The sequence below is a fragment of the Leopardus geoffroyi genome, chromosome C2 (genome assembly GCF_018350155.1).
Source record: "Leopardus geoffroyi isolate Oge1 chromosome C2, O.geoffroyi_Oge1_pat1.0, whole genome shotgun sequence".
Classification (NCBI taxonomy): Eukaryota; Metazoa; Chordata; class Mammalia; order Carnivora; family Felidae; genus Leopardus; species Leopardus geoffroyi.
This window is the reverse complement of record NC_059333.1, coordinates 59,189,188-59,211,051: the sequence shown is the minus strand read 5'-3', so window position 1 is coordinate 59,211,051 and position 21,864 is coordinate 59,189,188. Positions and strand designations below refer to the sequence as shown.

The following is a 21,864-nucleotide window of genomic DNA, read 5'->3' as shown; positions in this document are numbered from 1 at the left end:
GGACTTTTGTACTGTTGAAAAGGGTCATTTGTTAGGAAAGTCTTCACATAAGGAAAGAATAGCTGTCAACCTATAATTTTCACTATAGTTTGGTTCTTTAGACTAGGAAAGACTACTTTTTCCACGTGACAACTGTTCTTCTCCCCAGGTCATACACTTGACTCCAATAGCACCTGAGATGAAAGGATGTGGTTTCTGGACCTCTCACCTTCCAGTTATTCTCCTTTTAAAGCAGTAGTGCCCACAAAGTAGTACAGGGCATCCACACCAGAACCTCACATTTCAGTTCCAGCTCTTTCTCTCTCATTAACTGGTCAGTTAACACAAGTAAACCTATAATTACAGATAAAGTACTTGTAAATAAGAAAATCAAGCTCTGTGGACCAGTGACATCTACTTAATGTATTTAATGTAGGCAATAACTGTGCGAATAATGTTATAATTTTATCTGTTCCATAATATGATTCGTATATTCCCCAAAAGTGAGGTCTTCCTATACTTGATTTCCTTACCTTTAAAATGAATTGCCACGAGGCGCCTGGGTGGCTCAGTCAGTTAAGCGTCTGACTTCGGCTCAGGTCATGATCTCACAGGTCATGAGTTCGAGCCCCGTGTCGGGCTCTGTGCTGACAGCTCAGAGCCCGGAGCCTGCTTCGGATTCTGTGTCTCCCTCTCTCTCTGCCCCTCCATTGCTCATGCTGTCTCTCTCTCTCTCGTGCGTGCTCAAATATAAACATTAAAAAAAAAAATAAAATAAAATAAATTGCCATAATAGTGCAATCTCCTTCTTTGACACCATGGAGGGGTATACTTATGATTATTCTCAGAGGTCAAGATAGACTGAAAAAGAAAGTCTTAAAAGTTGTTTGAATTTCTTGCCTCAGTACATTTTTTGTAATGAAAAGTATTCCATGTCCCATGTCCCATGACAGAGTGATGACTCAAGATATAGGTTTAATAATTATTTTATTTATAAATCTCCACCAACTCTTGCCTGTCATATTATTCCAGGTATCACAGATGGATTATATAACAGTATTTTCACATGTTCATCTGCATGAAAATTAGGGGAAAGAAGAGATGTACAGACTGCATGAAAATGACACCTTAAAGTTCACATCTATAGTGTAGTGTTCTGTAAACATAGGCCTGTGAGCTAGCTCTGTCCAATTGCCATCCAGCTGCATGATTGTGGGCAAGTCACTTCTGTTTTCTCACTTTTAAATGATCTATCATCTGGATTCTCTATCTCATACTCAATTGACTGCATGCAAAAATACCATGAAAATACCATGCACTTGAAGTATGAATATTACCATAAAGTACTTTACGTATCACTAGGCTTCCTCATTTTATAGTAATACTATTCAAATATGTGAAAGTCATTTGTTTGCAAGGTGATCTTTTTAAAAGGAATTCTTAGGCATTAGTCTTACTGACAATCTGTTATGATTCTGAAGCCAATGGCTTGATTCTTAGGGATAGGATATGATAGTAAGATATATAACAAACACGAGTTCTAAATGACAACTGATACAATGAAATGGCTCATTAGTTCTCTGAAATCTAATAATCTACGAGAAATGAGGTCAAATTGAGGGGAAAAAGTCCACCATGGCTTAAGTGACTTAAAATCCAAGTGAGAATTGTGGTAATTGGGAACAAACATTCACCTAAATTGAAGCTTATTTGTATAGAAAAATATATCAAAAAATAATCACTGAAAATCAAATTCCCTGTGAATTTTTAAAAATTAAAATTCTAACCTTTCAGTTCTGAAAACCTGCTTCTTCAGCAAAACATTCAGCATAGACTATATTGCCCTCAAATCAATGGTGTAGCCAGATAGATGGTAAGGTCCTTCCACCAAATTTTTTTAGAAAGAGTCACATTACTTTTTAATAGCAAAATGAGCTTCTCTTGGGCTTCAAAATTCAAGGGACAACCTAGGAGATATTTATAATGATAAATAAGGGAAGACTTTGGCATGCAGAGTAGAACTACATCATTATGAATATCTGGCAAGCTGATCTCTATTTGTACATGTCTAGGGTACAGCTAACGTGATTATTACAGGTTTTTTTGGAACCCTGGAGGACAAGGAAAATAACCTGGGAGATAACTTATAACTTATCAAGTACCATTAATGCAGTCTCCATACTATTTATTACTCTCGTGTCAGTTCCTTAGAACTTTTTAGCCTTTGGGTCCTCTAAGCCATGGATGGAATTATTTAGGGAGTGGTTACATATATGCAAAGAATTTTCTACTTCAGAAATATTCGAGTTTATCAAAGTGAAAAGATAAATATGACACATGCTGAAAGTGTGCAAAAAAGTTTCTGTGAGCAGCCAATTATTTGGGTACTAATTAGAAAGTATCTTCATCTGAGTCAATATCACTTTTTGGTTTCGTAAGCCTTTCCAGTTCTTCTCCATCCTAAAAAGAAATATGAAATCAGTAATTAATTAAAACAAAACTAGAAATGTAGCATTTGTAATGATTACTAAGGAGAAACCTTACTGGCAAATGTATTTCATTAAACTACAAATATAATCTAGTCAAGTGAAATTCAATAAATACTTATGTTCTTAGAAAGTTCATTTTTGACACATAAGGAGATTCATCAAACATGGACAAGCAAGCATCTCAGGACTTGAATTTCAAAGTTGACAACAGGAACAGAGTAAGGAGCGCCCTCTGCTGGTCTTCAAGGGAAATAACTAGTGGTTAAAGAAATAGGTACAGTATAAATAAGCTAGGCTACTATCTAAATTGTTACTTTTTTTTTACCTATAAAGTAGGGCAAACAGTGTTATCAGACCACTGGAAAAGAATGCAGGACTTTTGAAACTATACTCTGGCTGAGATAAGGGCATTTGGGACCCACGCTTCTAATTTATTTTTTAAAGCACATTTATTTATTTTGAGAGAGTCAGCATGAAATGGGGAGGGGCAGAGAAAGAGGGAGAGAGAATCTCAAGCAAGGCTCCACACTGTAAGCACAGACCCTGAAGTGGGGCTCGAACCCATGAATCGTGAGATCATGACCTGAGCTGAAACCAGGAGTGGGACGCATAACCGACTGAGCCACCCAGGTGCTGCTGATTTTTTCACCTTAGGGATCTGTTGTGCCACCACCTCAGTGACATTGCTGATGGAAGCTCTGCCATGAACTCTAATGGGTAAGAGACTGTTTTCCCAAAGAGTGAAATGTTCATTTTGTGAAGTGCTTGGTATTTTGGGTGTACAGGAAAATTGTAAATTTAAAGCTAGAGGAGTTGGTTTCATCTTTTAAATATATATCTAACTCCTTACTTCAGTGTCCAAAAGATCACTGTTCATCTGTCAACACCATGCCTGACAGACCTTCCTAAAACAATTATAAGCAACTGGAAGAATAATGCTTATTCAGAATAACGACATAAGTAGGTTTCTAGAAAATATTTTTCTCTTACTTATGAAGATAGTTTTGAAAATCACCTTCATAGTGAGTTGAGGCCTACCCTTCTGGCCCTGTGTGGTTTACAAGCAACTACAGATGGAAAATCAAGGAGCTTACATCTAACAAGACCTACTAATGTCGAAGATGATCAACTTTTCTTGCCAATGAGGCATATTTCTCTGACTATGGCAGAGTGGAAAGAGTAATGGACTAGGAGTGAGACCTCATGGGTTGATCATAGTTTTCTTACGTACTATCTATAACCCATTTAGCCTGTCCAAATCTGTTTATTCACTCCGCAAACCAGAAAGACTGGACAAGATAACCTGTGTGCTGTCTCCCAGCTCTGTGGCTCTATAATATTCTAAGATACAACTAATGGATAAGGTCCTCGAGGCTCTGATTCACACTCTTTCTCGACCACTGATGGCATTATCACGAGCCCTTGCACACGTAAGTCCAGTGAATGTTTGCTGAATAATTTTTAAAAGTCACAGAAATCCAATACACCCTTTGCTAAATAAGCACTGATCGATTTCTTTTCTATGAGCATGAACTGAATCTGGGAAGAACAGGAGAAAGGCAGCATCTCCATAGACTTACCCCACTGGAGCGCTCCCAAAGGCTGCCACTTAGATCTCGGATCCTTTCTTGCCTCGGTGCATATTCCAGACCTTGAGGCTTGCTGGCTTTGTAAATAAATATGGAGAGAAGAACCGACGGTGCTTCTAAGAAAAACTCCAGGGAGGGCCTGAAGTCAAAGACCAGGACAGACACCGCTGTGATGATGACAGTGGTGACCTGGGCCATCAAGACGTGGAACATGTTATCTAGGAACTTCAGAATAAAAGCCACTGAGAGGCCCTGGAATGCAGTCACAAAAATAAGGGTGACTGAAAACACATTGTGGCCATAGAAAACCCCACAGTTCTTAATCTGTTCACTGTTACTGCTCTGAAGGACCAGTGTCAGTCCATTGAAAAGAATGCCAAAGAAATAGAGTTTGCTATTCTGTATGAAGATGCTTTCAGTGAGCTGGTTCCCTTCCTTCAATATCTTTTCATTATAGATATTGGCCATTGAGGAAATAAAACACTGGACTATAATAAGCACATGGCCCAAGCCGAGACGGATGTGACTGAAAATCATAGCTGTGGTGTTCCACTTAGTTTCAGGAAAAGTCCATGCCTTTGCTGTGCAATTGACTTTTCCGGGACATTCACTTCGGAAGAGAAGGCAGGAATTGGATGGGCTGAAGAAGGCATCATGATGAAATCCATGTCCTGCCAGGTTATGCTGTGAAGTTTCAGTCCCAGCAGTGAGAGCCACAATAGACAAGAACAGAATCAGGAGGGAAGCCCACTGTATCCAGTTCAGGTGCCTCCTGTTCAGAGAGGAAAAACAGGATATGACTACTTTTTCCCCCTCCCTTCCCATATTGACTGTTTCTACTGACAACTCTGACACTTAACTACTTGGGTGAATAAACTGTACCCAATTTTTGCTAGCATTCCCAATTCAAGTTCAAAGGAGACCTTTTGGTGTCTCTGCTTCTTAAATTTGGTATTTTTATTCTTCTTTACAATAACTGCCCCTTAATACCATTGCCATTGTAAGTTTCCTTTTAACCTACAGGTTTAACTAAGTCTCTTTTCTACCTCCAGAGCTGATCTTAGATCTTTGTAAAATAACTTTTTATCTTGCTATAAAGTAAGTTATGGCAGGGATTCTCAACCTGGTTTCCCTGAACCTGAATGTGATGAGCTTCAGAAATCTGTGAGTCCTTGCAGTGGGTGCCACATCTATACAGTTGAGTTCCTGTCTCTGCCCCTACCAATCCCATGAGACCCTTCAAAGCTCTGTCAAATTTCAAAGGTGTTCATGAACCAAAAAAGATTTAAGGAGGGAACTAGCTCCTAGATCCATGGCCTAATCATAAAGCATTTTATAGCAAACTCCTGTTTGGGAAGGCAAGGAAAAAATATTTTTAGTGTTTCAGTTTACAAAGTCTTAACAATGCTTTATTTCTTTATTTATTTTGTCTAACCACAAGCTTGTGTAATATAAATGACACACATTATTGTGAATCTATTTTGTGGGTTTATTTAGTTCAACAGACATTTAGTAAGCAGCTGCTGTGTGCCTGGGGAGATAAAGAAGACTTGATCTCCATTCCTAAGGAATTTTAATAGGAGAAGAGCCATGAAACTAAGTAATGACAATATAATGTGTGACAAGTTATACACAGAACAACTGGGGTACAACGGGGGAGGGAACACTTAAGTATGTAAATGGAGTCAGGTATTGTTTCCAAGACAAAAAAGGACACTTGAGTTGACACATGAAAAATAAACTGAAATTTGCCACATGAAAAGGGAGTTGGTGATATATCCAGGCAGAGGGAAGAGTCCATAAAAAGGCAACAAGAATGTACAATGTTAACTAAGAAAACAGGAGTAGCTGACTCACATTGGGGTAGTCAAGGAATAAAATCTTCAAGTTTAAAGATCTATCAGGTGAAGGAGAGGGCGCTCGTGCGCGCACACACACACACACACACACACACACACACACACACAGACACACACACACAGACACACACACACACACACACACAGAATACCAGAAGCAAAGGCAGAAGTGTAAAGCAACAGGTAAGAAATAGAAGTTACAAGATTTGGGAGCATTTACTGAGCGCCTACCATGGATCAGCAATTTCTGTTCCAAGGAAGGAAACAGTACTTTAAGACTGACTTCCCTAAGGTCATGTACTTACAAAAGAGCAAAGAAGGGATCTGAGCGAAGGTCTGTATGTTTCTTCCTGGACCAATGACCCTCGTAAGTATAATGAGTTTTCAAGGTTCATATACAGGCAGATGTGTCTGATTTCACTAATGCTTCCATAGAGCTTCATGAGTGGAGACTGATAAATGCATAGACCAGCATAGATAGCAGCACCATGTGCACAGTATCATGCTTTCTCATGTACATACTTTCAAAAAGCCAGATCTAGCATTTAGTGATGGGGCTAGCATAGCCCGGAAGGTCCAAAATTGTGAACTAGTCACATAAATTTCTAAAGGTGTAGCTGGTACACATTAAGTGGAAGAAACCAAATTGACTGAAGACAGGAAAGACAGATGAAAAGTATATGCCCAATTTATAAATATCATCATGTAACTAATTATTGGACATCCAGACAAATGAGGCAATAACAATCTATAATTCCTGTAGAAGTTTTCAATTCTGATAGCTGTAGACTTTCCACTAACATGGACATTGAGAAAAAAATAATCTAATTAAACAGTCTTAAACAAGTTAATCGGTACCACTGCAAACATTCATTCAAGGTAATGTTCTAGAAGGTAAAAATTATTAAGGGTTAGGCTGCAAATGGTAGATTTTCAGCAAAGAAAATAAAGCTTAATAAATTATCCCATAAAGTCAGCTGAGGATAGGTGCTCTTACAAATGACAGTGCGTGACAGTTTGCTCCTCAGTTTAATGGATGAGACAGTAAAAAACTCACCTGATCCCTCCACTGCCCCAGTAAACCACCTGTAAACCGTTTGGATTGCTGCTCAGAGTGGAACATGTACAGCCAAAAGTCTCCTCTACCTGAGGGCCTCGACTCCCAAATGAACTGCTTGCCCACAGAGAGACCTGGTTCCTATGTTTTTGCCAGTGACCTCATTATTGTAATTAGATATTTTAATGATTACATATATGACAAATTATGAGTGAAGGAAAAGGACTGCTGTTTTTATGAAAAGTTGAATGCTCTGGGAAAATTAATTAAAGGCACACCACTCACAAGATAATCTGCCTTCAAACTGGGTACAGGTCAGCTAATTTTAAGATTAGGAAACAAAAGTCTACAACAATCTACTTTAAAAGTATTTTTAAGAGCTTGCTCAATTTTTTTTTTTTTTTTTAGTTTATTTATTCATTTTGAGAGAGACAGAGAGAGTGAGCAGGGGAGGGGCAGAGAGAGAGGGAGAGAGAGAATCCCAAGCAGGCTTCACACTGTCAGCATGGAGACCAATGTGGGGCTCAAACTCACAAAACATGAGATCATGACCTGAGCTGAAGCCAAGAGTCGGACACTTAACCGACTGAGCCACCCAGGCGCCCCAAGAGCTTGCTCTATTTTAAAGAAACTAGAACCAGGAAGCATGTATGATGTAGATTGAATGTAGCTTCAAGAAGCCAGAGCACTCGGGTGGCTCAGTAAGTTAAGCATCCAACTCTTGATTTTGGCTCAGGTCACGATCTCAGGGTTGTGAGACAGAACCCCCTTCCACCAGCCTGCTTGGGATTCTCCCTCTCTTCCTATTGCCCTCCCCATGCTTGCACGTGCACATGCTTGCTCTCTCTCTCTCTCCCTCTCTCTCTCTCTCAAAATAAATAAACATTTAAAAAGAAAGAAGCTAAAACACTCCAATCAGCAAATCCCACACATTCTCAAAGGCCTGAGCTCTTCAGAAGAATGATGAATGGACATTTACATATCTTAAACTGTTTAAAGTATGTATTTTTTAAACATGATTCACCACTTTAAGTACTCTTAGTAACTCAACAATTAAGTCCAAATTGTATCAGATAAGAGCATCCCTACCAAATTTGATGATAGTAAAACAGGGCACAACATGAAAATAATTAAATGGAAAGACTCAGATGACTTTTTAAAACAAAATTGTACACATTTCTTAGTAGCACAGAGTGACCAGTAGCAGATTTATAATGAGAAATTATAAAAAAGAATTATCAAATGAATGATTTTGGAGAAATGCTTGTACTACCGAGTGGCACTGTTATTTCTCTGCTGATTTTGAAGAGTAAATGTCACGATAACTTATAAGACACCCATCATCTGTGCCAAAATGTTCTTCATTGATTTTTTCCCCCAACAGCTTTCCTTTGAAGATATCAGAGAAACGTATATACGTTTTTTTAGACAAAAATGGTTACCTTTTGCCCCCAGTTCTCAATGTTCAGGTTGATACTACCATTTCCTAAAGACTAATTAAACAATATTATACAACTTCACCAAGCCTTAAACAGCAAGCCAGCAAGGCTTTGAGGGATAACACCTGCGACCAGTCTCCACTGTGGACCAGTGGCTATTCCTCAAAGAGCAAATGCACACATTCACATGGGGTTTCTCTAGAACATATGGTAAGACATTTGGATGGTGATCTTTTGTGTACCGCTTCCAAATTCTTCCAGGTAATTCTTGCATTAGTCACTGGGCTTCTTTTTCCCTACCTTGTAGCCTTATACTATTTGTCTGCATGGGAAAGGTATTTGGTGGCTCCGCTAGAGTCAAGTATAAGACAATGGCTTTCATATTCATATTCACCATGAAAAATGAGTTACTTATGGCAAACACATTAAGAATATGACAGAACTCAAGCTTCTACTCCTGGGTCAAAACTTTATTGCTAAGGACAAAAGAAGAGTAGACTGAATAACAAAAACCAAACAAACCATATATACCACCACCAACAAAAAGATCAAAATAGAACAAAGCTGATTTTAAAATATAATAATAGGGGCGCTTGGGTGATTCAGTCGGTTGAGTGTCCGACTCGTGGGATCAAGCCCTGCATCAGGCTCCCTGCTGAGTGTGAAACCCCCTTACGATTCTCTCTCTCTCTCACTCTCACTGACCCTCTGCCCTGCTCGTACACTCACTCTCTCTCTCTCTCTCTGAAAATAAAAAAGAAATTTTAATTAAGAAATAATAAAATAAAATAAACTGTAATAATAGATAATACAGTACTTGGAAGATATTCTCATAAAAGACAGTATTAGATTAATTATATTATTTTAGCACTATTAAGAGTAGCTTTGGTGCTAATTTGTGACTCAAATTAAGACTCCCTTTGGGGGGCGCCTGGGTGGCGCAGTCGGTTAAGCGTCCGACTTCAGCCAGGTCACGATCTCGCGGTCCGTGAGTTCGAGCCCCGCGTCAGGCTCTGGGCTGATGGCTCAGAGCCTGGAGCCTGTTTCCGATTCTGTGTCTCCCTCTCTCTCTGCCCCTCCCCCGTTCATGCTCTGTCTCTCTCTGTCCCAAAAATAAATAAACGTTGAAAAAAAAAAAAATTTAAAAAAAAAAAAAAAAGACTCCCTTTGGGAGCTAAGTTAGTGCTTGTAAAAATAGTAAAAAAAATAAATGATTTTATTGTTTAATATAAATAACTTCAAAGGATTCAAAACAGAGAGATATTAACAACAAAGCAAACACATGTCTAAGAATATTACTGTTCTATTAAGAGGTAAAATATGTGAAAAAGCTTTTTGGAACTTTAGTTCATAACGTTAATTATTATTAAAACTAGCAATAATATAATACTTATTATAACTAATAGTATCATAAAAGCAAACATTTAAAGTTTAAGTATAACTAGATTTAGATTACACTAGGAATTAATTTCCTTTTCCCCTTTCCTTCCTTCCTTCCATCCATCCATCCATCCTTTAGAGAGAGAGAGACAGAGAGAAAGAGAGAATCCCAAGCAGGCTCCATGCTATCAGCACAGGGTCCAAAGCAGAGCTCATCCCATGAACTGTGAGATCACAACATGAGCTGAAATCGAGTCAGACACTTAACTGATTGAGCCACAGGCACCCTTAACTTTCCTAATACAAATAGTTAAATGCTTAAAAATTTAATGGGCCATCTCTGCCCATATATTAGCTCTCTCAGCCAGACAGGGGCAGTTCTAGTTGGTCTCTGCCTCTAACCCTGCCACCCCACATACTCCCTTCTCCATGGTCAAAAACACCTATAAATGCTGCAAAATACCCAGTGGCTCTGCGCACAGACACCGCTTGGAACAAATCTACTTATGAATGGGGACAATAATCCCTACCTCCTGGGGTTGTTGTTGGGGTTAAGCCTAGATAGGCGAAAGGCCCTCGGATCAGCCCTTGGCTCTGAGGAGTCTTTGGTGTGATTATCTTGTCACTGTCAGCTGAAAGCCTGCTCGAACTGTTGTCTACCAACCAGTAAGACCAGCCCTGGATAAGGCCTGAGAGCCCTTCACCTCAACCTCAGAGCCACAGCTCAGGCTCTGGAGTAAACTTATAAAAAACAAAAACAAAACAAAAACAAACAAACAAAAAAAAAAACAATAAAAAATATTATATACAACTACAGGCACAGCTAGAGCTATGGGTTAATTCCAAACCTAGCAATACATACTTTATATTTTTGCTTTGGAAAATTTCAATTTTAAATTGATACAATTTTGATCTAATACTTACGTCTTGTGTAACATAAGTACACCACTACGTGTACCCATAAACTGTCATTTCAAAGGAAAAAAATTGAAAAACCCAACAGGTTTTTGAGACCCCATTATGAGATGCCCTTATTAAATAATGAGCCTTTCATTATATGTCAGAGCCCATTTTTTTTCTTCCATGGACATGCATCTTTAATTTTATCACAGGAATAAATATAAAGATATTACTACATATATATATATATATATATATATATATATATATACACACACACACACACATATGTATATATATCTACTTGTGAATGTATATATATATACCTACTTATATTACTATATATATATATATATATATATACACACATTTTTTTCCCTCAGAAATCAACTTTTTGTCCTATAAAGTGGCTTTTATGTTGATTTTAAAGACTTCAAAACATTTTTGGAATATCATTCTTTCACTTGCTAGCTGAATTATTTTCACAATTCATAAATTAAATAAAGAACCTGATGCAGAAGCAAATTTCAGGGGCACCTCAGTTGGTTAAGCGTCCAACTTCAGCTCAGGGCATGATCTCATGGTCCGTGGGTGGGCTGGAGCCCTGTACTGGGCTCTCTGCTGTCAGCTTTCAAAGCCTACTTCGAATCCTCTGTACCCCCATTTTCTCTGCCCCTCCCCAACTTGTGCTTTTTCTCTCAAAAAAAAAAAAAAAAAATTCAGTGCACTCTAATATTTAACCTGGATGAAATATAATGTTCATTTTTTTCCCATCTCTCACATCAAGCATTAAATTGAATGCTTCCTCAGGGTAAAAGAAAGTCTTTCAAGAACTCCATATAATTAATGTACTGAATGCATCACGTATTCAACAAATATTTATTGAGTGCCTACGTGCCAAGCCATTCACCCTTACATACATGTAAATTATGAAAGCACATAGTATGACATGGCACATTGAGAATAAGAAATTAAAAGGGCAAAGTGAACGTAAAATTAAAAAAAAAAAAACAATCACAACAAATATAACAAGAAGTTAATTTTATTTTTATCATCAAGTAACAACTTAAACTGGAGTTAAGTGCCCAGATCCCATTACACCTTAGAATATTCTGGCCTTTACGTGGTGGCAGAGACTATTTACTTAAAAATGTTTACTCTATTCAAAGTTCCTCCTGGAGACAGGAAACACTGGTGACAGCATTTTTAAAAGCAAAAATCTATCATTCTTATTTATTGTAATTTTGACTAGATTTCTCATGTAAATCTTCTGCCAATTAGAGCTTAGATCATTTACTCAAGTAGTTTGATAAAGAATTTGCCACTCTTTACATCTCCAAACTACAAGTAACAAATGTACTAACAATATTTAGGAACTTCTTGGTTCCCTACTAAAGTATAGAGATTCTGAAAAAGATAAAAAAGAAGAGAAAAAAAAAACCTCATGAATTTGTTAAAAAGTTGGCACTGAAAATTAAAGTAAGCTGGACAATTATTTATTTATTTATTTATTTTTGAGATACTAAGAAAAAACTTTTCATACATCTAGTTGTAATGATTTAGATAGGCCAGCACTGGAGCTGCTTTCCAGATGGGTTAAACAAGTTGCCCAAAGCCAATTAGGAATAAAATCCTGGCCTTGGGATTCAGAGGGTTCAGTGCTCCGGGTATATGATCTGAACCAAGGCTGTGCCGTTTTAAAGTATGATATATGCTTTCAGAGCAAGTTACTTACTTCAGCACTATCCTGAATAGAAGAGCTGTTGTTATAATGCTAAAATTTGAGAAGATAACAGCCATGGCCTAGAAAAAAGGAGAAGATAGAATTACAATCCAAACAAAGTAGTGACCTCAGAAATCTCCCAGCCTGCTGGTTCACCTGACAAAAAAAGCTTTTTGGTCAAAAACCTGAGGGGTTATTAGGGCAGCTACTTCACTAGAGGATGAAATTCCATTTTTATTGCTTGTTAAATTTATACAGATATGATCAAATTATTGGACAGACTTTGAAAACTTGTTTAAATTCAGCAAATGCCTGTGTAAATAATCTGTATGTGCAGATCAGGGAATACTTATCAACTCTAAATGTTTAGGTCTAAAAATAATAGTGACCTTACTTATGAAGCATACTTTTTCAGGCTCTTAAAGTGTTTTATAGACTTTTAACACCGTTTCCAGAGGTAGAGAGAAGGCAAGTACTATTAGGCCCATTTATGCGTTAAGACAATAGAGGTAGAGGTTTTTAAGCATCTTTACTGTTACAGGAATTGAATCGGTTCTCCTGGTTGAACTGCAGTGATTCAATACCAGTGATTCAGTCCCAAACTCATACCTGACAGTCCTTGGATTTATTCACATTGCTCTACACACTTAGAAATGTGGTAGCCAGATTTCATAAAGATGGGTTTTTATGAAGTCAGTCATATTTCACATAGAGAGTATTAATCTGAACATGTATATAATTTGGCTCAAAAAGTATGAAATTTCATCAGTGCTCCTCCATATTTGGATCTGACAACATTAAAAAAAAAATTAAAAACAAATCCTACTCATTTACTTCACTCTACCTTCTTCCTTGCTGTCAGTGTAAGTTCACTAAACTCCAAACTAGTCTTATATAACCAGCAAGCATGGCTACTGTGCAGGTAAATTAAAGAAATAAGAGTGAATACAATAAAAACCAGCAAAAATTCCAAGAATACAACATTGTTGTTTTTCTACTGAATTTTTTATGAGAAGCACTGTTTTAGGAATTTCACTGTGTCCTCTGGAGACAAATGTTTGTGAACCCCTTGGTAAAAGCAGAGAAAAACCTAAGGAGGAAAGTAAGTGGCTGGTAAGAAGAGGGAGGACACAGTAGCTCTGATCAACCACAATAATGGAGCGGATGCACCTAACCAAGCAGCCTGGCTGACCTGATGATGAATTTAGAACCTACTTTCCATGCAAGTGCACAGAATAAACAAAACACCAGAGCTCTTTGTCCCAAAATCTCTGTGCATCTCTATTTAATTCTTTCCAACTAGACTGGGCACAGCAATACACAGAAAATGCCATGTGATTTCTTTTGTAATATCTGCGGTTGTGCACAATCAGGAAGGAAGAGCAAAGTAATAAGGTGGAAGAACAAGGAAGCTGCAATCTTGCTTTCATGCTGGGGATATAGGAAAGGGATATAAATTTAGAGCTAATCTAAATAAAGTACAACAAATATGTACTCATTGATGCAAATAATTATGCTGTTGGGTACAGGAATTGTCAGATCTGAAAAACAAAGTGGAAGTAAGAATTTAAGAGAGAACACATTCTAACATTCAAAACACTTGCTAATAACACGGATCACATAGCTGAAAGGAACTTCAGGCGATCGATCACCTGGCCCCAGTCCCTGCCTTTGGGTTAGTATGGTAATGTTATTCTATTTTACAGATGGTCATCTTAGAGTAGTAGGGCTTGCCTAGTTACACAGCTTCTAAACTGTGCAAAATAATCAAATACCTGTTGTCTAGTTAGTGCTCTACTGATCCTTTTCTTCTTGTCCCACTCTCAAACTGATTTCGCTATACGTAATAGGCTTCACATGGAGAACTAGGACCAATAAAAATCCTATTTATTATCAAAATGCCTGAATTTATTCTTGAAAGAAACTTAAAATACATTTTGGCAACAATGGCAACAGAAATCTTTATTTTATAAATTAAGGGAAATAAATACACAAATTCCCCCAAACTGAGTAACAGGTAAAAGCAAAAGCCCAAATTTTAATTCTGATTACTAATGGATTCCTAAATTGGCATGGAGAACACCAAGAGAGATGAGAAACATCCCTAGTATTATCAGTCATAGATAGCATTTATCGTTGGGAGAATGTATTTTCTACCCTTAAAGAACTCGTTGGTTAAATGATAGGACTGACAGAAAAAGAAAATCATACAAACAGAATACATTTACTACATTAAAGCAGGTGCAGGAAAAAGTAGGGCACTGAGTATACCATTTTCTGAGAATTTGGGCACCTGGGTGGCTCAGTTGGTTAAATATCCAACTTTTGACTTCTGCTTAGGTCATGATCTCATGATTTGTGGGATTAAGCCCTGCGTCGGGCTCTGTGCTGACAGCACGGAGCCTGCTTGGGATTCTGTCTGTCCCTTTCTCTCTGTCCCTCCCCCATCCCACTCACCTGTGCACTCTCTCTCAAAATAAATAAATAAACATTTTTGAAAAAACACAGTGAGCAGCAGATTGGTAACTCAGTATTCAGATGATTCTGGTGAAACCTCAGGGAGACCACTGAGAGTAATGAGAAACTAACACTGATAAGGAAAATGATAAAAACATTAGTTCTGGGATTCATTTCTCTGTGTTTTTCTAATGCTATTTTCTATCATATTTACTTACAGGCTGAAGGTAGGAAATGACATAGAAGACAATTAAATTATCCAGGAAATAAAGAAAGGCAGGAATGGACCACTTCATGAAATTAGAGAATTCTTTCCAGGAAGCACATCTCAAGTTTCTACTTTGATGATCTTCTAAAGAAAGAAAGACAGCAATAAACAATATTGATGAGAATGCCCATATTTTTAGACAAAGCAAGTTGTATTTGATTACTGATACAATTCTTTGAAAGAGGTTTTATGAACTTACTTTTATCAGTGACTATTAGCCTTAAGAAATTAAACACAATATAAGATTTCATTTATGGTCTCTCTTTCTTCAACTCCCCACCAGACCTCATCACTGACAATCAGCAACACCCTGAGGAATACTGATTCTCCTAATTCCTGTTAACCTGAGATAGAAACACCACTTAGAACAACTCAGGATACTATGGTTTTATTTACTACTATGAGAGCCTAAAGCAAAGAAAGAAGTTAGAATCCAGAGAAAATAAATCAAGTATTTATGTTGGGATTTTTCCCCCCAGGGGGAATCAGGAAAAGGAGTACCAGGTGAAGATTTATACGTACAGGAGCAGAGAAAATTAAATTTTGCTAATCCTGGTATGAGTTATGATCCCATCTCCAGAGTTCCAAGAACTCAGGAAGGTACTGTAACCAGAGAATGTAAAATAACATGCAAAAATAGAAAACAATTTAAGTCCTGCAAATTCATGAGATTAAGAAATATATTCCACCAACTAGAATCTTTGCACAAACTGACACTTTTAAGAATAAAAGAGAAATCTTCTTGGAAAAGACTTTTAATACTTTGAATTCTGTTTACTTCATATGTGAAGGCAGGTCACAGAACAGAGAAAGGTAAGGCTCAATAAATGGGGAACTAAGATGAAGAATTAATACACAGGAAGAGCCACAAAAGGCTAGATGCTTTAGATTTGAGGAAGGGATGAGTATCCCTGCTTGATAATTGATGAAACTGGAACTCAGAGAAGTTAAAATAATCCCGCCCTAGAATATAGTCTCCAATCCACTCTGCTACCTCCCTTGCAGGAAATGGGGACTGTTTTTGCAATGTGCTACATATCAAATCAGACAGCAGTGATTTAGAAAATCCTGAATTTGAATAAAAATGAACTTGCTGTGTGCTCCAACAAAGGAACAAGTAACAAGGTAGAGCGATGGCCAAGACATGAGGAAAACATTGGCTGGAGTCCTGGCTCTGCCCCCTCCTACCTACCACTGCATAACATCTGTTCTTTTGAACCTGTCCTTGCTTTTGCAAAACATGGGTAATTGTACGTATGTTTGTATCTTAGTGTCCTCATATATAAAATTACTGGGCTAGACTAAATGACATAAAATCTTCCTTTTAGTTTTCCTAAAATGTTTTGATTCTGTGATTTTTAACAAGTATAGGGGCGCCTGGGTGGCTCAGTCGGTTAAGCGTCCGACTTCAGCTCAGGTCATGATCTCACAGTCCATGAGTTCGAGCCCCGCATCGGGCTCTGTGCTGATAGCTCGGAGCCTGGTGTCTGCTTCAGATTCTGTGTCTCCCTCTCTCTGACCCTCCTCCGTTCATGTTCTGTCTCTCTCTGTCTCAAAAATTAAAAAAAATCAAAAAAAAAAAATTAACAAGTATGGAGTTCAAGACTTCAAGACTTACCTTTCTTTAAAATCCATAATGACACAAGCACACAGAAAACCAGTTTCACCAATTCTGAGCACACGTTCACAGTAGTTGGAAGATAATCATACTTGTTCTCTGAAATGTAACAGGCATTTTTTAACTATAAATTTTGTGCTATATAATGCTTGTATACAGGTAATAATTTATATCTGTTTTTAAACTTAAAAGCTGGATTTTAATACTGGTTATATTAAACTTCATCCAATTGGCTTTCTTCTCTTGGATTTTTTTTAATCAATTCACCTAATGTATCAGCTATCCCTACCACATTCAGTGTTTTATTATTCTTGAGTTTCTCATCTTTTCACCCAAGTTGCTGATAAATAGGTTGAGAAGGCTAAGGCTATGGGCACAGAAGGCTTTGTGGTATGGCATTAGACATGACCATTATTTAGCACTGAGAGCCTGACTCGTCAAAAAACTATGAATTTAACTGGCGGAATTATGACCCAGCTTATGGTTCCTCTTGTGTCATTTGTTTGCCTTGCTACAATCAAAGTAAATGGTCTGTGATAGTCCCTTAACTTGGAATCTTCCTATCTGTTTTGCATCACGGCACATACAGAAAACAGTATTGGTCTGGCACTCTGGAATAAATGGTACGCTGGGGTAAAAGGAGCCAAGAGGCAACTGCCCAGAGCTCTGGCTACCTCTAGTGCTGAGAGGAAATACTCTGATATATCAAAACCCACTGATGAGTTGGAAAGATCACTTATAAGTCAATCTAATCAGAAAATGAGGTTAGGTTTGTATGCCTTGGTCTTAGCTGTTACGTCTATTCCAAATGCTTACAAACAACTTGCTGTAAAATTTTGCCAAGGACAAACATAAACTTTAGTAGGTCCTATTTTAAGGAATGCATTTTTCCTATCATTTGAAACATTTCCTTATTTTCCTTGGCCATGATATGAAAAACCAAAACTGGCCAAGTACAGGGGGACAACGCCAACTCAACAACTCTTTCTATCCAGAACACCTTTTTTCTTTTTTTTCCTGTGGTTTCCCTTGACCTTCTCAACCTAAACACAGTCGATTCTTTATTCATCTCTAATCCTTTTGTGCTACCTATAAACCTTTATAACAGTACCTGTCGCATTATATTATAGTTACTTCTTCTGTGTATGTCTTACCCTTGGAATGTAAGCTCCTTATGAGAAAGGGCCCATGTCAGTCATCTTCATAAAACTGGCAGTTAATGGTATTCTGCACTTGGTAGGCACTTGATAAATGTTCTCCTGAATTTAATATTTGCCTGTTAAACTTTCTCCATCATTCAAAGCCTAATTAAAACATCTCCTCCCTTCTCTGAGCTTAAACCTAGACTGAAATCACACTCTACTATCTTCCACTAATATTTTGCATTGATCTCTATGATACACACATGAGGGAACATGCACACACAAGAATGGAGGCAGAGGTCTTCAGATTAGAAGTCTCAAACTCTTACCACTGCTCCAGAACTCACTTTGACTTTTATTTACTTTTAAATCATATTTCTCTCATAGTAGATCCCAAACTATGATTCAGCATCATGTGGTACCTCCTTCCACTTAACCTTCTGCTGACACTCATACACCGAATCTACACTGCATTCATCCTTACTGATCTCCCATTAGTCCAAAGAAACAGGCCATAGCCCCAGGATGACCCATTCTCCCCTTTAAAACTTTCCTTTCTCTTCAGGAACTTTGCTTCAGTGAGTATTTCTTCTTCTGGCTTCAGTGTATCTCTTTTATCTTTCTATTAACTGGCTTGCTCCCCTTGGCCTTTAAGGATGCTCAAACTGTCCTATCCAAAAAACAAAATATACGATCCCACCCCTGCCCCAGCTATCATACTTTCTCCTTCTTTCCCTAAAACAGCATCAACATTCATTATCTCCATTGTACCCACTTTCCATTCAGGTCTTCTTCCCAAGCAATCAGGTTTCTGATCCCATCACTTTATTCAAACTACCTGGTCTCTGAGATTACCAAACATCTTTTAATTTCTAATTCCAAAGGGCATGCTTGAACCCCTATCTTACTATGATATTGCAATTTCCTCTGTCTTCAAACTTATTTCCTTCCCTTCTATGAATCATGTGCATTTAGTTCTCTTATTTCTTTGATGATTCTTTCCTAACATCTGAGTGTCAGCATGCCTCTTAAATGTTGGCTTCCTTGGAGTTGTATCCTTGGCTCTCATTTTCTCATTCTGTGTGCTTACCCTGAAAAAGCTCTCTGGCTCCTACGGTTTTAAATAGCAATTTAATATTCATGTCTCCAAATCTGTATTCTGGAACATTAACGCTCACTAAACATATCCACATGAAGTACTACTTCCTATTTATAAATTTAATTCGTATTTCCTTCATATATGTGATGTGCTAGATAGTGCAGAATATGGCAACGAACAAGGACATAGCTCCTGACTTCACGGAAGGTACCTAACTAAAACTGTTCAATCTTTCTGAATTCTGTCCTATCTGCTTATTCCTACTAATAGCTTCCATCTTGGCTGAGAGCATCATCAATCCACTTAGCACCCAAACAGGAAACCTCTGAGCTGTCCAATATTTCACGTCCTTTAGTCTCTACGTTCAATATTCTCTGAGTCCTGTCTTTTCTCATGTTTAGTATATTTCTTGAATCTATCCTCTCTTCTCTATTCCTACCTCCAAAGCCATGGTTAGTCTTCTTAATCTGTGGCTTCTATTTGCAATAACCCCAACTGGCTACTCTGCACCCAGTCTCTTCCCAAGTCCATCCTCTATTCAGCTAGTGTAACAGTCTCTCTCATTCTGTTTATAATCCTTCAAGCATTCCTTATTCCCCAGACTCTAGAGCCTAGAAAATAAAGTCCCAGTTCCTTAGTGTGGCATATGAAGTCCCTTAGTATCTGATCATTACTTCCCCTCTGGTCATATGCATGCATTCCTTCCTCCTCTCCTTCAAGTCCTTAAACTTTTTGCTCAGTCATTCTGAAGTACATGTTCTTACAATCCATCCTGCTTTTCTTTTTTTTTTTAAAACATATCTATTTGATTCTATGGATTGTTGCTTCTGTTTTGAATACCACTGCCCACCTGTCCTCTTGTGGATCAACTTCACCTTCTCAGGGAAGTATTCCCTAATCCCTTTGCACTCCACATCCTCCTGTCCCAGAGAGAACATAGCACTTTCTACATAAAACTATCTCCACACCTTTGGTATAGGGCTGCATTTATTATACTGTATTTTCATGACGATTCAAATGTACAGCTCTCCTCTAATAAACTGAATTCTTGAGAACAACGACTATGTCTTATACACTTTGAATTTTGTTACTAATATTTAGCCTACTGCCCAAGACAGAAATGTTAACCGAAGTAGACACTTATATACACATCTGACTCCCCAAGCAGACCATGAAAAGGGTCATGATGTCATACTTCTATGTGTCCTGAATAACTAGTGAGAGGCTCTCAATACAGCTTTGTAGAATTAAACTGTTTGTCTAAATCCAAATTCCTACATTAAAAAAACAAAACAAAACACAGAAGACTTCTTAGCTAATGATTTCAAAGATTTCAAAGCAAATAATCTGTACTGCCTCAATGATATAGTAATTAAGACTAACTCACAAATACCAAGTGACCAAATATATCCTCCTATTTCAAAGTAAGTTATAATTACACATATTGCTATAGGTCCAGAAATACCTGTTGATTAAAATAATAGTCAGATGTTATGATCTGTTCTGTAAAGGGTGTGACACTGTATTTAACCCAAATTTCACTCAGCATGAAAAATTTTTCTTGCTAAGGAATAAAAGGTTAAAGAATCAAACTTAAACACACTTTGCCCTTCACATGAAGCAGATTACTTGCCAGGGTATTTTCTCTATTTTGCATACAAGGAGACCAGCGACAGGAGACGTAGCGTGTGATTAGATGCAAGTGTTCCATATATTCCAAGTCTTCACTTACCTTCATTGGCTGAGTATTTTACCAGTAGGATTCGACTTGAGCTCAAAGCAATGAATATGGTGCCTAGTAGGAATGTATACATCGCTGACAAGGAGCACAATGTGGGATGATCACAGCACTTGCTTTCCATTCCACTGGTTTTTAATGGTCTTAAAGAGAACATATTCGTGAGCAACACTGTTGGTAGATAAAGCATAGTACAAATACCACTGATTAGTGAGGAACAGAAAAGCAATTTTTTAGATGTTTGGCTACAGTTGTATCCAAACCAAGAAAATTGAGGAGAACCAGAGAAAAGGGAAAGAAAATGAAAGTGTCAAAAGTTGTTGGGGGAGGGGGAGGACTCCAAAGACAGAAAGGCAGCGCTAGACTAGAAGTGCTGCTAAAAGTAGCAAGTGAGCAACTGACATCTGGGGACTGCAGAATTTTGCAGAAAGCCAATTTTAACTTCCATTCCTATTAGCAACTTTGCCCTAGAGGAGAATTTCAGATTTCCCTTCACCTCAGCAGCAGCTCTTCCCTAGAAAGAGGGACAGTTCATTACAATAATGACCGAAAGGGGAATATCTGAAACAGTGTTGTGAATCTGCACCTAACTAGTGTTAAAAGTACAAGAGAGCTTAGAAATCAATGACTCTAGAGTCCTCTTCTGACATGTTGAGGGCACTAAACTCTAGGCTGAGTAACTTGTCCAAAGCCTGCCTGTGTAAGGGATAGCGCACAGGGCCGGGAGGACTGGTGAGAGATGGGCTTGAAACGTCAACACCGACAGCCCACCAGCGCGCAAACGCAGAGGTAAAAGAGACACCTCCCCTACCGAAGGAAGGCAAGTTTCCCTCCAGGCACGGCGGGGGGGGGGGGGGGGAGGAGGGAGAAAAGCCTTCTTGTCACACATGCGCAGTAGGGATCTCGAGCGGCGCGCCCTCCCCTCATACGCACGCGCATTTCTTTGCCAGCCGGGCGAGGTTACCTCTGTCCGTCCAAAGGGTTTTTGGTGGAAGAGCGCACATCCTACAGCTGAAACAGTAACTGTGTAGCTCTGCAGAGGCAGCAATAGCTTTTAGGGTCCATGGTCGGGGAAGCTACGGGAGGGAAAGAAAGGCAAAAAACCCCAGCCCCTGAACCTCCTATTC

The 21,864-nt window shown here is 38.3% G+C and overlaps 1 protein-coding gene across 5 annotated transcripts; it reads right to left on the bottom strand.

The window, feature by feature from the left end:
• Positions 1-949: 949 nt before the first annotated feature.
• Positions 950-21,814, bottom strand: SLC35A5 (solute carrier family 35 member A5). Of its 5 annotated transcripts, none has more exons than XM_045502045.1 (7): positions 21,702-21,814; positions 20,732-20,880; positions 16,759-16,857; positions 15,091-15,224; positions 12,428-12,495; positions 4,049-4,829; positions 950-2,439 (listed from the first exon to the last, which is right to left on the bottom strand). In XM_045502045.1, exons 2-7 carry the CDS (start codon positions 20,859-20,861, stop codon positions 2,371-2,373), a joined length of 1,281 nt encoding a protein of 426 aa, XP_045358001.1. In that variant the 5' UTR covers positions 20,862-20,880; positions 21,702-21,814; the 3' UTR covers positions 950-2,370. The 5 variants fall into 5 exon arrangements, with proteins under 5 accessions (XP_045358001.1, XP_045357998.1, XP_045358000.1 ...); XM_045502042.1 differs by having other exon boundaries at positions 20,732-20,908; positions 21,702-21,809; XM_045502044.1 differs by having other exon boundaries at positions 20,732-20,908; positions 21,671-21,778.
• Between the last annotated feature and the right edge of the window lie 50 nt (positions 21,815-21,864).